This window comes from Ornithodoros turicata, unplaced genomic scaffold (assembly GCF_037126465.1).
Source record: "Ornithodoros turicata isolate Travis unplaced genomic scaffold, ASM3712646v1 ctg00001099.1, whole genome shotgun sequence".
NCBI lineage: Eukaryota > Metazoa > Arthropoda > Arachnida > Ixodida > Argasidae > Ornithodoros > Ornithodoros turicata.
The window spans coordinates 116664-133395 of NW_026999465.1; the positions used below are offsets into that span (position 1 = coordinate 116664).

Consider the following 16732-nt stretch of genomic DNA (forward strand, 5'->3'; position numbering starts at 1 on the left):
AGGAACCAGGAGCAACCAATTTCACAGCTGTCTATTAATATTAAATACCATGTATGCGGAATAAACGGGTTTACATTTTGTAACATCGATTTTTTTTATGAATATTCCCAGCAGAAGCGGAACCGGTTAAAAACCGGTATGAACCGTTATTTTTTTGCTCCGGAGCAGAACCGGTACCGGATCGTTTATGATGTAACCGGAACGAAAACCGGAACGAAAAACGTTTCGGTTCGACACCCTGCACACAGGTGCTGAGATCAGGGTACAAGCTGCATCCAGAAAGCAAGTTCTACCTTTAAGTATTGGCGTCGTTGGACTCCGGTCACCACTGTGAGCTGCGTGCCAGTTCATTTGTACACTGGCAGGTTGCAGGCATCGTTAGGAGACAATAAGATGATGTTGACTAGAGGTAGGAAATGTCTGTGATGCACTACCACTACAGCTTTGGAAAGCGATCACGATGCATTATATTACTTAGTAGTTTTTCATGCTTACTAATTCATGACTAGAGCACGGATTTTCGTGCAAGCACATGCTTTTTTCTCTATATGGTTTCGTGTCTAAACGATGCCAAAAGCCTTTTGACTTGGTTTGGGGGTCCGATTAGAAGGCTGCATATAAATGCATGTTTGGCACATTGTGGCATATTTATAACTAAAATGTATGCATGGCGCATATTTTCATATGCGCAGGTGTTCTTTCTTTGCTGCTGCTTTTCCTTCATGAAAGGTTTTGGGTCCTTTTTCGCAAAAATTCTGGTCAGAATCTAATATTTTGTTTCCGAGATGCGTGCGTGATGCACTAAAATCCGGCATTAACAGCGTCATCACTGTGTTAGCGCATTATGACCATTGTTGTCGATGCGCCATTAAAACTCCAATCATAATCATCACAAGTTGGCGCTCAAGGCTCACAGCCACGCCGGGCATCGGAGTACCACATTGATCGCGTGTGCGTGGTCAGTAGGCTGTACTTCGCCTTCACAACTTTCTTCACTCTTACGATTGGCAGCATTTGCATGTTAACCTGTGGCACAGTGCTGAAAGCAAAGCCTTCAGTTGCTTGATTTACATCTGTTGTGCAAGTCGTCTTTCTTGTGTGCTCCTCATGAAGGCAGCTTTGTTTTACTGCATGATTCCTAACAGACGACATAAACCCCCTACGTCATCAATTATGTTTTGCCGCCGCGCAAGGCATGCTGGTGGGCATTATCAGCTTTATCAGCCGACACATTTTCCCCTGTTCTTGCCCACCACAGCAAAATGTAATCTCGAACCAGTCTTCTCGTGACGTCGTATGTTTGTAAACGGAGGGTCGGCTATAAAATGCTCAAATTTTGTCAAATATGTACTCAGTGCCATGTTTCATACCAACAACAAGGAGAAACATTGTTTTTCTTACTGCATATTCCAAATATTTTAAATGCACAGCTGCATGCATATTTTGTTGGTTTTAGTGCATATTTATCCGTGCTCTGTTCATTATTAATGCCATTCGTTCATCAAGGTAGACTTTTTCTCTTTTTTTTGCATTGCATTTCCTCGGACGATTCTGTCAGCCCTTCTTAGTGTTCCAAGCGCATGTTATACAGACACTTGACTAGGATTTTACTTTGTTACACTTTGCAGGTGATCGTGATCAGAGTTTATGGGAAGTCGATTAGTGTAAATGAGTTAATTGAGAGGTGAAAGCAGTGTGCATAATCTAAACGGGCAATCATAGATAAGATTATTTGCAACGCAAGAGGACTTGGGTGTTGATAGACTCCACCCTGACTTTATCCTTCCCGTTGGTGAGCAGGCCAAAGATGTCGGGAAAACAGACTTCCAGATTCTCCTTGCCTGTACTACAGAAGCACAATGCATTACTGGCACAATGCATGAGGTTTCACTTTCAACCCAAGTAATGGGTAATGTCATTACCCATTACACAGCCAAAATGCAATGGCATTTGCATTACCCATTACAGGGATAGTAACAGATTTGTGTACTGCTTGTTTGTCCATTAGTGGCGTCACTAGGAGGGTACGGTCCACACTGGGCGACACGACAGGAGAGGGTGACGCACCAATACCCATCTCTCTCTCTGTGGCAACATGAGTCCTTTGCGAGCAAGTGATTTTTTTTTGCCAGTAGTATGACATTGTTACTCATTGAGTAAGGGTTGCATTACAACCGGCAGGGTTACACGCACCTTAGTGACACCACTGTTATCGATTATTGTGTTACGTATTAGTTTTATTACACACTACCTCTAATATTTGCTGCGTGCAGTCGAAGGGACAGTTTGTGAGAAAAGATGACAAACAGTTTTGTTGTGGCAGCATTCAGCAGGCAGTTTGTTCCAAATCTGGGCTTGCTGTCGTGTGTCCTTTGGTGGTGCCAGGACACTCAGGACCTGTCCTCGCTACAAGAGCTATGCCACTCCGGTGTTTTCACTGTCAGAACAAGAGGGACAGGAAGTCGCCCGTGCCGACAAAGTTTGGAGACAGCAGTTTTTTTTTTTTTTTTTTTTTCTGTGCCAGAGTCCGGAATGGCATTCAAGTTAACTGTGATGCTAGCTGTACATCACAGGCTCCACACATTTTGCTACATTGATTGGAAGATGTGGGTGGAACAAACCGCCGTTGTGACCTGTGAACTTGAAGGTGTAATTTGCTTATCAAGCACTTTCCTGCAAGGAAGTCAACACAGATCCAGTTCTTTTATTATTGCAACACTGAAGCAAGCCACACACAAAGTGCAGCACCCTTCTACAATCTCGCTGAGCAACAAACTGTTTCTCGGCCCTCAATTCAATTCAATTCAATCGCGAAAGACTTAAAAAAACGTATAAAAATCTCTGCCACAGTACCCCAAATTCTAGCACCTTACTGAGCAACAAATAAAAACTGGACAGCTTCCCGTTCTCAACCAATTCGAGCATGACGATAACGGATGTCACCAGGTAAAAAAAGACTCAAACAACTGCTGCTCCCTCTTGAAGGATAAAAATACTGCTTCAACTGTGTCTGCCAGTGCTGCTGACATAACATAAACAAAGAGATAAATGCGGAAGAAAGATAAGACTATCTGCCAGTCCCATTTGCACTTGCTGGCAGCGACTTCTGACTGTGCATCCCGCTGCTGGTGGTGGTGGTGGTGGTGAAGATTGACTGCTTTTGGCAAAATGTGCCAGCTCGCATGGGGTTGTGGCAAAACCTTTGCAGGAGGGGCAAGCAATATGGTGGATCCTTGGCACTTGCTTCACTAGATGTCCATGGCAAACATGGGCTCGTCGCTGGAACCATCTAGAAAGAGGCAGTCAAACGCACACCTAAATTGACTGCGCTTCGGGAGGAGTCAACCTCTACAGGACAGCTAATCTCTAGATCTGTGACTGGCTTGAGACAGGTGCATGACACCTCGGACTCACAAAGTACAGGGTTAGCCAAGATAAAGCTCTGTATTCCGTCTGCTTGGTATAGAATAGAATAGGTATCGTATACTTGGTATAGAATAGGTGCTGAGAAATAGTGCCAAAGAGTGCCAGCCTCCAGATTTGTGGTCGGGTACAAGTTGCTTAGGCACGTGGCCTTCCACCAGGTACGTTAAGTACGGTGCGCCTCCTTAATAAAACGCTTAACTGTGCAAGCCAACATGCAGAACCCTTACCCAATCTTAGCTCATCAGAGACCTACTCCCAGAGACACGACCCACGTGCGGGCTACTCAATGTGTGCGAAAGTAGAGTAGGGTCGTTTTTTCCCCCCCCTGAGATGTCAATCCGTGCTGCAAAGTTGGACAGTTACCTGGCTTTGGTGTAGGCTTGGCATCCGTCTGCACGACACCATTCTCGACGACTTGCTTGACGGGTGATGTGGTGTGCTTTGCGTTGGGACTGCTACCGGGTACAGTCACCCCCGGGATGACTGGCAGGTTCTTCGGGGGAGTGCGCGCCACTGGAGAGTTGCGCATTTGCATCAGGAAGCCTCTGTCGTAAATAATTCTGGAACCTGCAAATAGAGTTCGGATGCCCGTACGGGGGCGGTTCACATGACCCAAACCTGGTTCTTCGAAGGTGGGGGATGCACCTCGATTCTTGTTCCTCCAATCACGCACGACTGGAGGATTCTATTACGCCACCCCATTCTTAGCGACAAGAATAAGGACGCACGGTCAGACACTGAATAGGAAAGAACAGGTCGCAACTTTCAACCACTTTTGCTGGAATGAGCCGAACGTGAAACCAAATACGAGCCCCTCATCCGTACCCTCCCCCTCTTCTTCCATACCTGAGCGCCACACACTGCATCAACAGCCAATCATCGACGATGCCGCCCTTCAGAACACCCATTCGGAGTTGATAAGATGTCGTTGTTTCTCTGTCACGGTCGCCGTCGCTGCACTGATGCACTTATCTTTAAGTTGCATTATCGTTTTTGTCTCTAACACATGCCGCACATGAACGTCTTTAGATCTGTATAAGACTTTTGTCTGGTTGTACTGGGGTGGACACCGACAATAAATGATGTGTCCTGCAAGCCGAGATCCCTCTTCATCTTTTTTGTCCACCTTGTTTCGATGCTCTCTTGTCACTAAAAATGGAGTTGTACCAACTGGCCCTACTCTTCCTATTGATTTTATTACAACCTGGATATGCGTAGGGTTCCCGGTTTTCGGGTTTTGCAATTTTCGTAATGGGGGGGGGGGGGGATTTTCACACAAAAATTCTGTATTTTTGTTGTTGCCCATTTCATAGGTCATCGGGGGCTTTTGAGTGAAATCCAATTAGTCTGATTCAAGACACCACTGTGATGAGTGCAGAAGGCAGAATCTTTATTGTTCTGTAACTAGAACACACTTTGGCCCCAATGTACGAAAACTCAGATGCTACATATCTATATGTCCTTACTGTGTCCTGTGACATCGTGTGGCAGACACACTTTTAAAAGCAGTTCATCAGACAGGAAGCACTTTGAACTGGCACACTGAACGAACAGGGGAATTCTAATGCGTCCCAGCTGCATGAAAGCCCTTCTTTAGAGTTGACAGAGTGTCATCACGAAAGGATACGCAGGTCTCCTGCGATCCTCGCTAATACCATAATTCACCCCTTTGGGCACTTACTGCGGCATCCCAAGTTTCAGAACCTCGGGAATTCCTCGTAGAAATCAGGTTCTCCCCAAATTTGAGAGCATATGCACAGGGTTGAAAGCATTGCAGTTTCGACCCGAAAAAGAACCCTAGCTACCTGTTATGTCATCACGTAACACCTTGCACCTAGCTTGCATATTAGCTAGTCTTCTTAGCTAATTATAGCTGACAAAAGATTGTGCAGGAGGTACATGGTTCAAAGTAGACTAAACATTATTAGACATATCAATTTTAGATATATTTTTTCTAGCGCCTTCATGGGATTAGATAGGAAATGCATTTTTTTTTTCAAGTTTTCAATTTTATAAAATCTATGGGAAATCCCATAGAAGCTGAAGGGTGCCACACCTACAAGGATGTGGTTGACAGTCATATTGTGCAAGTCTGATATCTTTGTTTTACCCATAATTGACAGAGATCAACTGACACAGGCAAGCCACGGAGCAGCACAGAAACCCAGGCTCTGTTCCTTGTAATCCAATGGTTACTATGTGGTTCTTTCTTGCGGGCTCCAACAAAAAAAATTTTGTACAAAGTTTTTAAAATACCACGTAACAAATGTGGTACCGGGACTTCAGTGCACTGCGGTGTACTAACACCCTCAAATGTAGTATGAACGGGTACATTTTTCTTGCTGCATAATCATATGGTTACATAATAGAGCAAACCGGGTGTTGTGCATGATGCATACCCGTGTACAGTAATGGCACGGTCTTAGTACAGCACATCGCAAGGCAGTGCAAGCACAGTGGGGGCTGAATTTGCCTTTTTCATTAGGTGTTAAAGCCTACAAAGGGTTTCATTTCCCATATTATTGCAGAATATTATGCAAAACTAAAAAAGGAGCAACTTTTGGGCTATTGTGAAATTTCAGTGATAAATGCAAACACCATCTGTCATGACACTGTTCAAGCTCTGTTCCAATTTAAAGTAACAACGTTGCGCAATGGACAGGTTCGCTTATTTCTTTTCAACACCCTACATATTGTTTGCTGTATCACGTGATATATGAAACGGAACGAGCCAAAACAACGAAGAGGGGAAAAAAAAAAACAACAAGACCGTCTATCCTGCTTTGCTCCGACTTCGCTGAAGTTCCTGGAGCACGCCAGTAAGCGCACGTAGTACAGTGACGTAATCATCAACACACAAGCGGAAAACTCCCTGGGAACACCGACCACATGATGCGGTTACGAAATGAGTTGCTGCAAAGAAAAAAAAAAAAAAAAAGGAAAGCAATCGCAGGTGATCGTGACTCACACTACAAGGCTCAAGCCACGCGTCGGATTTTTATTAGCAGAAATGCTCAGCAACTAGAACAACAACGCAGACGACAGCAAGCCTTCACTAAACAATGTTCACTTCAATGCGGTTCCTCGTGGAACCCCCTTTATAGGTTGACCTTCAACGTTTGGGGATTGCACGAGCAACCACGTGGTCGTCGTGCTACAAAATAACATGACAACGCCGCCCTTGTGAACGTCACCCCGTCACTTTCATATTCAGAGATACGTGTAAACGTTCCTTAAGCATTTTCGTAAACGTTGTTCCCAGGAGAATGTGTTGAATGGATTCTGAGAAAAACACAAACATGGGTGAGCTATATTTGGCGAAGTGGTCACACAACAGCTGAGCACTACGGATGCGATGAGACGAAATGGTACCGCTGATACAGCCCAAAGTACTCTTTATCGTGCAGTATTACAGTACCTCCAGGAGTTGTGGAGAAAATGGTACCCCCGGGCGTTGAGCTGTAGTCGATGGGCAGCTGACTTGCATCATTTACTAGTACGCGCCTCGTTGGGATGGCACAGCTGTCACTCATTTTGCGCTCTGGAGAATGTGCGGACATGCTGTCTTCTGTCTTACTGTTGCGAAAGAATAGATGACAATTGTAAATAGTACCCTTCAGCGGGGAAAGTAATGCGCCACACGCTACCTTTGTGCTTGCAAACTCTCAAAGCAATTGCTTCGTTGCGCTGACCCCAGATGGCGAAAAGATCGGTGACGCCTCTGACCACGTGCCGCTCCCGCATGGTTTTCGCTCTCGCCAACCAGACAGCGCGGCTCTCCCCCGTTGTGCCTTCCTTTTACCTATCTTCTTCTGTGTTGTGTATGTGTCCGTGATATGTGATATGTCTCAGGTCCCCCAAGGTCGCCATTTTCCCATGTATTTGTTCCTATCACGATGCGTGCAATGCCGGAGGCCGCCCTAGATACCCCATTGTTAACAGACGTTGGCTTGCGTTTGATTGTAGCGCGCTAAAGATCCAGTTGAAGCACAGTCCAAGCCAGGCCAAGTCACCGAAGGAGAAATGGACGACTGCGCCTGTGGCGCCAGTGGCGGCGCCTGGTACGACAGGTACGCTATGTGATGCACGCAGCCGTGCACTAGATCCTTCCGATCGCTCAACACGGTTAAAAACGGGACCAAAAAGTGAAACACGACACAGAAAGTTGTTATACGCGTTTTATTTGGACATATAAAGGCTAGATTCATTCGCAGAAACAACAAAAACATTTTGCCGCTAAACTTAGCGCGCTGAAGTGATCCGGAACGGCAACAGTGGGGTATCTAGTGGCCACTGAGGAGTAAGTACGAAGACATAGAGGAACGATGTCAGCTCTGCAAGGATAAAGCACCGGAAAATATTAGGCATGTAATTCTCGAATGTGAGGGGTTGGGAACTCGACGATTGTGCTCGCTCGAAAATGCACTGGGTTTCACCGCAGACGACGGCGACGAACCGGAAACGGAAGTCAGGGAAACGAAAAGAAGACTAAGAAGTTGGTTTCAAAAGACACGACGATCTACCGGACAAGAGACTGTGACAACAGAGGCAGACTGAGTGGAAGAAACAGTGTATTCTTTGTAGTCTTGTGAACTTTTTATTTCTTACTGCATGTCCGCTCCGCCGGAGCTGGACCCTCGTTACAAAGAGGCCCGCCAGGGGTGCCAAACCATCCATCCATCCATCCACTGATCTCTATGTATAAAGGGTGGATCGCGCATGGGAGAGGGGCTCGTGGGGGAGAGGCGTGCATTCGGGCCGCCATGTTGGGAGGCCCTAAAACGCAGTGTGCGCCCATAGAAAACAATGGGAGGCAACGGAGATTGTGAGTATTTATTGCGCTGCAGGCGTTGGTCGTTGTTTGTCATCACACAATTTTGTAAGGTGCCAGTATACTGATGTATCCTAACAGTGTTTCACGGGTGTCCTGTCGTTCGATTCTTAATTACGTTATGTTTTGCATTCCGAAACTAGACCGTCACGGCAGTGCAGCGCTGGGGATTGTACTACAGTACGTTTCCCAGCCAATATTTCAATAAGAAACGATGTGAGGTTAACAACAACCATGTATGTAATATCCCGTGCTGCGTTCTGGACAAAAATTGTTCCATAAAGAACGGTCCGGGATGATATATACTCGCATGGCAGAAAGAGATCGTACTGTAGAATCACAGCCGTTGTCTTAGTCGTGTATGGGTTTAGTATGATTTATATCAAGCATTGCCGCAGAAACAGTCTTTTAGTAAACGACAGCGGTGCTTTGCCTCGCAAATATGGACACACCGAAGCAGCCCTAAATACTTCACGCAATTAGATCACACTCGTTAGGACAGTTAATCAGGTAGTGATGTAAGCTTAATCAATTAAGTTACTTAGAAAGTGGTAACACCTCCTTGAGACACAGGACTTATCTCTTTTTTAAATACAGCCCTTCTATGTTTGTTTGCTTCTTCCTTTATTTGTTCTGATTATTTGCAGGCGCGGTTGTGCCAAACTGAATGTCCTTCTCCAGCACTCACATGCTTTTGTTGAATACAACTGCAGCGTGAGAAAAGCTGCTTGGGGACGGGGTCCTGCTATCCAGTGCTGACTTTGTCATGCTTGTTATGTGGAGCATGTTCCAAACAATGCAGCTCCACGTATGGTCTTCAAATTGCAACAGGACTATTTGGAGGTTGAAACAGTTGTGATTTTGTCATTTTGGCCCTCGTGTACCCAGTCTGTGAAACGCAAACAAAAAAGTCTAACACGATATGCTTTTGTAATGAAGATCACTGATGATGAGTAAAGAGAATATACGAGTTCAAGTTTATTCAATATTTTACATCATTCATTATATTATTCAACATTTTATGTCAAGTTTATACAACATCAAGTTTATTCAAGTTCAAGATTTATTTCTTGCACTTATGCATTTCAGAATGCAATGAACGTGCAGGGAGGTCGCAAAAGGCTACATTTATTGTTTTGTGACCTTGCTACAATGGCAATATATATTTTAGGAATGACAATGGTCAGGTACGCTGTCTTTGTAGCACTCAATTTTAGGTTGGAATGAGCAATGAATAGCAACTTCCCCACTGATATTTTCTCATATATGCTAAATTTTAAATTTAATGTGATCGAATATGTGATAATATAATAATAGTATATAAGAATATAATATGTGATAAATGAATGTGATCAACAGTAGATGTAAACAACATGAGTAGCCAGAGAAGTGCATTCTCAATAAATAATTGTCTTCTTATAGCGTATATGTGCATGCCTATTAACTGAAACAATTATCACAGTTCCCTGACAAGTTTTAATTTCTGAGAGTGTACTGTAGAAGCTGCTTAGATCTACAACAGTTCATACAAGGTATTATATACTGTGAATGCCTTTAAAAATCCCATGTGACACATATTCCTTTACTTTCTGGAGATGCTGTGGTAGTCAAAGTTTGTGGGCATTACGCAGGTTCTGCACCCATTTCTTGAGTATGTCGAGGCAGCTGTGAAGTAACCTGCATTGATGACGATTATTCCAATTTTTATGGTGCATCGACAACAAAGGAAATAATACATCAGAACATTGGTTTGGGTGCAACCAGTTAAAAATGAATATGTTGTTTAATAAATGCATTGGACAAATGTTAAAACATCGGTTTAAAACATGGTTTACAATCCCTGTATCTTCTAATAATTAAAAAGATTAAAAACTATTCTAAAAAGAATATGGGGAACTCTTCTAAAAAGAATTATAATCTCTAATTATTATATTGCTGGGTTAAGGAGCCTAAAGTGTAAGGTGTGTTTCTGATGTGAACATGTAAGAAAATATGCAAAACTGAGAGAGGCTAACCACAGTGCGTGCACTGAGGTTGTTCCTAACTGTAAAGTAGAAACCAGTGGATGAGGAACGTGATACTTACCTGTACACCCAGCCGTATCACACTGCACAGATTATTCACTGGGCAGCCCTCATGACGAAACCTGTATTGAGAGACCACTTTTGCCTTAAAACTGCTACAAATAGCACGACACGCTACAAATTATTACTATCGTAACAAGCTGACGATACAGCTCAGACAAAGGCGTTATTCAAGTCGCGCCACACCACCGTTACGTAGGATTCTTTGTCACAAATCAAACCATGGCCCAAAACAATACATGAAAAAATGTGACAGTCGTGGTCTTATTATGACGTAATACCGAACTTGTGCGCGAAGGTAATTCAAAGAAATGAATGTGGCACTTGCTTCCGCAGAGAACACCGCGTACCATGCTAGCAATGCATGCAAAAAAGCGCTCGAGTGTTCGCACATATTGATGACAACACTACCTGTGTAGTGTAACATGTTCTTTCAAGCATATTATGCACTCAAACTGTATTTGCCGCCGGGTAAAATGCAAGTGTGCTCGATTGAACGTCGGAAGAGCGATCAAGCAACCTGCATCCAGTGCTCGTTTTGGACAAAAAAACACTTCATAATGGTCAACTAAATATACAGAATGAACGCCTATTTATTCCTCGATAAAGAGTGACTCACCTGTATAAATTTAGGCCCTGTAACCTTGCCAGTACGGTTGGTACGACCGTAATTGCAAGAAGTTGCCATGATCGCTGCGGCGACTGTTGTGAGCACCGTAAGATGGCGGCCGGTTTCTTCACGCTCGCGCTCCCTATCCGCGATCCAGCCTTTTACAATCGAGATCAGTGCTAGTGGCGGCCTTCTTCGTTGCACGCTTTTCCGAGGTGAGTTTGGAGGACCTGATATGTCTACACACCTTCACGTCACTAAACTACCCCCCCCCCCCCCCCATATATCTGCATTGCTTTTTGGCAAAAGTTCAATGCCACGGATGGGTCAAATTTTATTATGAGATATATAGAACATCATCTTCAGACTGCAGAGCTCTCAAGTGCACGACAACACCGTTGCAACATGCTACCAGTGTATAGACTGTATGTTCTCTTTATGTGCAATAAAGTTTGTTCGAAGTTCCGATTTGTGCAAGGTGTTCAAGGATGTATGGTTGTCGTCTTGAAGTTCTAAAACTATACAGCTGCAGGGTTCGCCAAGCCAAGATCAAGGTTTGTAATGAAGATAAACCTTCGCGTAATTCATCCCGGATAAATCGTGAAAATTAAAAACCTGCCCTCTTTTTTCAATGGGCAAGACCTGGGCTTTCTATATAGAGTAGAGTTCTGTGCACCACATCTTTTTCGATGCAGGGCAGATCCCAAATAGGGTCACAGGTGCGAAAAATAATAAAACAATATAAATAGAACACGCACAAAGCGTAGACAGACAAAAGCCATCATAGACATCTTCAGTTCTTTGTTGGTTCAGCTTCGCCTTGTCTCTTTTGAAACAGGACTGGTACCAAAGGTCCCACAAGCAAAATCCAGACGCGTTCAGATTTAACAACAAAAAAATGATTATAATAACAACAACACAAGGTAAGGTTATCCGGGTTATCCAGCTGAGGCAGGGGGCAGGATCAAGAAAGGCTAGTGGGGCGCTGCCAGCCTGGCCAGCCTTGCTGTAAGGCTTGGTTTGGCTTGCTTGGCTTGCTTCACGTTGTTCCGGTTTCGGTTTCAGTGCCTGGGCAAGGAATGGTTGCGACGTTGGCCCGCTTCCTATCTGTAACTTCTGATGTTCTTTTGGGTGGCTGCTTCCCGGGTCAATAGAAGCATTTTCGTTGCGAGGATGTCTTCTGTACTTGACGGTCCGAATCTGAGGCACAATTCAAGTGATTTGGATGATGGAGTTTCGTGTAGTGCTGGGCAAGAGAGTAATACATGGCCGATGTATTCGACCTCATCCAGATTCGCATAGGATGCAGGTGACCGTGCCTTTCTCATATAGCTCAGAGGGATCGTTTTCTTGGGATCAGAGGGATCGTTTCGTATAAGAGCGATGTGCTGTACGTTTTCATAGTTGAGGTATACTATAGATGTCCTCTTCAGAGCCGTAGCGACGGGGGGCGAGAGGGGCAGCCGCCCGGGGCGTCCTCGCCAGAGAGGGCGCCGAACGGCTGGCTCTGGCAGGTTGGTTGGACAGGATAAAGCGGGAACGAAGAAAAGTTGAATTTACGATATCGGCAGAGCAAATAAGCGTTTTCATTTCTTTGTTTACATGGCTTCTGACGGCAGTGGGGGAGAGGCGCTTCAGATTCACCCTGCCCTGGGCGCAAACTTGCCTCTCAACCCCATGTGGCTTATTATTGCCATGGAATTCCTATGAAATTAGTTTTTTGGCTTTGTGTCGTTTGGTCCTGTTGTTGATTCGCGATCTAATAGACCTCTACCTGTTTGTAAACAAATGACGTCATAATGTTCGACAGCGCCACGAGTTTGGTAATGTTGAACTGCGTTCAAAGCTAGTGGCGAACAAGGTCGCGCCCGAAAGCCATGGTCTTGAGGGGATTACGTACCATGGTCCCTGAAAGGTGACGCGACCTCCGCTTCTATTTTTCTTTCAATAAACCTCTACCCGAGAAACGTCATCATGACGTTGGTAGACACACCGAAACCAAAACAGATCGAAAGGGGATCGAGAGCTGGGTTCCACGAATGGGCAATTGTTCCCTGCCTCCTATTGAAAGAAAAGTAGGACCGAAGGTCGTGTCCTTTTCAGAGACCATCGTAATCCCCTCAAGACCGTGGCTTTCGGGCGCGACCTTGTTCGCCACTAGCTTTGAACGTAGTTCAACTCTACCAAACTCGTGGCGCTGTCGGACATTATGACGTCATTTGTTTACAAACAGGTAGAGGTCTATAGGAGGCAGCGAACAAGTGCCCATTCGTGGAACCCAGCCCTCCCCTTCCGATTTGTTTCGGTTTCAGTCTGTCTACCATCGTCATGGTGACCTGTGCGTAGGCCTCACTAACTGATGGATCGGAAGATAGGAGTGATCAGTGTGTCACTTGATTTATGGATCAATCTCCGTAAGAAATTTGTTTTCGACCGGGCTTTCCGAAAGGAATAGGTGGACCCAGGGGCGGATGGAGGATTTTTCTGAGAGGGGGCTCTGGCCTTGGTCAGCATGGTATATAGATACGCGATCTAGGACATCCTGACCCCCCTCCAGATCCGCCCCTGGGTGGACCAGACCATCTCTATCCTTGGATGACTGGGCTCCCGGGTTCAGGTTCAGAATCAGGTTCGCCTCGTCCCTTTTGAATCAGGGCACATACCTTGGGAATACCACTTCCCACTTCACAAGGCCACAAGGCGGCGCTGCGCACTTTTATGCCTCCCTGTCGCAGTGGTTTCGGTTTCAGCTTCCCAGAATAGGCCTGCGACGGAGTCAGGGAATGCACAAAACTGAGAAGCAGACGATTTTGTATTGATGTATTGATTAATTTGAGCACACAAGATTGGAAGTATAGGTATTATGAAAAGCTCACAGTTTCAAAACTATCCAAGAATGCTGCTTAGATGGACACAGGAACTGCGAGAACTTTCGCGATCATCACACTGTATGTATACTACAGACACACACATATATATATATATATGTATACCAAAAAGGGTTTATTAAAACTTAAAAATTATAAAAGTTAGTTTTATATAACTAGTAAGAGGGCATGCCGAGACTCAAACAAGGCGAAACTCAGACATGGACCCATGGGTCCTGCCCTGAGCCCTGCGCGTATTTTTTCCCGCGCGGCGCGTGTGCGGAGGGTTGTACGCGCGCTTATAACATGCATAGACATGCAAAGAAGGGTCATACACAAAAAGTACAAGCGAAAATATATTTATTAATGCCAATTGTAATGCCAATCAAGTTTAGATATATTTATTAAAGCCAATTGTGCTGGGAATTGTGCCAATTGTGATGCCAATCAGGTGAAGGAGAAAAACCCAGCCGAAAAACCTTCACGACCTGTAACAGAAGAAACACAAGACACTACATGTAAAGGAAACATACATTTATTCATTTGTTAATATTTCATTCAATGTATTTACAATAACACTTTTTATAAAGTCTTTCATTTCAGACCCTGAAAGAAAACATAAAATTAACGTCGTCACATTGCTTACCACACGATAACTCACGTTGGACACAACACTGACCTGAAAAAAGCGGTTATTGTTATTATATGAAACCACACTTATATTTCAATAATACATACAATGTGGTGGCGGCGGACTCCAGTAATCTGTAAGTGAATCTAAATTAGTATCAACGTATTCATTTCAATAATGCATACAGTTCACTGGATCCAACGTTGGGTCATCTCAAAAGATAGTCACATTGTCAACATCCATACTCGTTTTATAATAATACATACATTGCGGTGGCGGACTCCAATGATCTGCAAGAGAATCTCGTTTATTATTGTAATCGTGTCCTATACATGGCTTGCACGTGACGTCACACCATAGCTTTACCAGTGCTTTTTCCCTCTTTCTGGTGGTCTGGCGCACCCCGCCTATACGCGTGCTTCTTTTCCCTCTTTCTGGAGGGCCGGTGCAAGCCATCTATAACTTCAGGGGTTGGCTGCGGTACAGGCGTGTAAGCTGAAAAAGATATTATCAATTAATAATACACAACACACACACAACATACACAACACAACTATATTTCAATAATACATACATATTACATAACAATACAACTATACACAACACAACAAAACAACTGTACACATACACAACCACACAACTATACACATCTATATTCCAATAATACATACATAACGACGGTGGCGACTCTGGAGCTGAAACAAGAAATCAAATTTAAACACCTTTTTCATATCCATTATGATTCCTTGCCATTTTCAAAAAATATTGGGCTTGAGCTAAATACTGAAAGAGACAACAGTCATGAGGAAAAAAGAACTACGTTGCGAAGCAAAAACTTACCGCTATCGTCAGACACCGGCGTGTAAGCTGAAAATGTATTAAGAATTATAATAGAAGGGGTATCATACATCATACACAATATTTTTCAATTAAGCAGAAGGGTAGCACATTTAATCAAAGAATATATTTTTAATCAATATGATTATAATCAAAATTACAAGTTTGATTATAAAAATCTCACATTATTATACGTGAGCACCATAGTGGAGTTTTAATTACAAAGTTCTGATAGATGTATGTAACTTCAAGAACATTAGCTGGGCCGACTTCTCTAGCGATTTTTTTAATTTTTATTTTTCAGCGCGTGGTGGGTGGCGCGCTGGTGAGGGGCTGTCCGTGTGCTTACCAGCGGGCCGACGGGCTGGGCGTGCCCTTATCGTTGTGCACCCTGGGCCGACTTCTTCGGCGATTTTTCAGCCTGGACCGACTTCGTTCGCATTTGTTTCAAGTGGCGCGTGGGCACTTTACATGCAAGTAGGCGGGTGAGGGGCTGTCCGAGTGCCTACCAGCGAGCCGGAGAGCCGCGCGTGCCCTTATCATTCAGTAGTTTTTCACCTGGGCCGACTTCTTTGGCGATTTTTTCGTCTGGGCCGACTTCGTTCGCAATCTTTTTCAAGCGGCGCGTGAGTGGTTTACATGCAAGTAGGGAACATGTACACTGTCATCCCAGCCAGGCGATGATACCATCACACCTGGGTGGACTTCTTTGGCAATTCTTCCTCCTGGGCTGACTTCTTTCATATTTTTTTCGCTACAACAGTGGTACGGTAGGCAATTCGCACGCGAGTAGGGGCATGCACACTGACAACATCTGGGCCGAATTCATTCATATTTTTTCACCCTGGGCCGACTTTTTCCGCTACAATAGCTGCGCGGTGGGCGGTTTACATGCAAAGGATAACCATACACAAAAGTACAAGATGAAACTTATTAAAGCCAAATAGTGGCAGGAATTATGTTGTGATTCTGCGTGAACGCGAAAAACTATTAAAAAAGCAGAAGAATCGCAATACACATAATAAAGACTATGGGAAGCTAAGTTGAATATTCAAACGCGACACAATTAATCAATTTCTTATGACGCGAATAGCACACAAGCAAGGATATAATGAGAAACACGATCAACAGCTAATAGAGGACCAAAACCCATCACGTAAACAAGAGGTACACAAAGGATACATAATTGAAAAAGAATCTATCAAAACGAGAAACGTGAGGAATTTAATACAGCACAGAGCTAACGCTGAATAGCAGACAAACACTTTGAACGGTGCATCATCCACACGTAAACAATAGACACATGCAAGGAAATAATGAGAAACAAGATCAACAGCTAATAGAGAGCCAAAACAATGCACAATCCAAAACAAGAGGTGCACTCTAAGAAAAAAAGGAGTAAAACGAGGAGTAATTGCAGCTTCTACTCCCCTAGTCTGCAATTAA

General features: G+C 44.2%; 1 protein-coding gene and 1 long non-coding RNA gene across 2 annotated transcripts; both read right to left on the minus strand.

Annotated features, from left to right (window-relative positions):
- Positions 1-2684: 2684 nt before the first annotated feature.
- LOC135376457 (eukaryotic translation initiation factor 4E-binding protein 1-like) lies at positions 2685-7183 on the minus strand. The gene is made up of 4 exons (XM_064608971.1): positions 7074-7183; positions 6845-7002; positions 3790-3993; positions 2685-3289 (listed from the first exon to the last, which is right to left on the minus strand). The coding sequence occupies exons 2-4, from the start codon at positions 6984-6986 to the stop codon at positions 3249-3251; spliced, it is 387 nt and encodes a 128-aa protein (XP_064465041.1). The 5' UTR covers positions 6987-7002; positions 7074-7183; the 3' UTR covers positions 2685-3248.
- Positions 7184-9215: 2032 nt separating this feature from the next.
- Positions 9216-11124, minus strand: LOC135376459 (uncharacterized). The gene is made up of 3 exons (XR_010417695.1): positions 10961-11124; positions 10343-10403; positions 9216-9934 (listed from the first exon to the last, which is right to left on the minus strand). It is a non-coding gene; the product is annotated as an uncharacterized LOC135376459 (long non-coding RNA).
- Positions 11125-16732: the final 5608 nt, after the last annotated feature.

What these genes read in the sequence shown, in the direction of transcription:
- LOC135376457 (XM_064608971.1), bottom strand. Translation starts at nt 6,986, where the DNA reads ATGTCCGCACATTCTCCAGAGCGCAAAATGAGTGACAGCTGTGCCATC. An exon ending in TTTCTCCACAACTCCTGGAG is followed by an intron (nt 3,994 to 6,844) that starts GTACTGTAATAC and finishes CTCTATTTGCAG; the next exon opens with GTTCCAGAATTATTTACGAC. An exon ending in CAAGCCTACACCAAAGCCAG is followed by an intron (nt 3,290 to 3,789) that starts GTAACTGTCCAA and finishes GCCTCTTTCTAG; the next exon opens with ATGGTTCCAGCGACGAGCCC.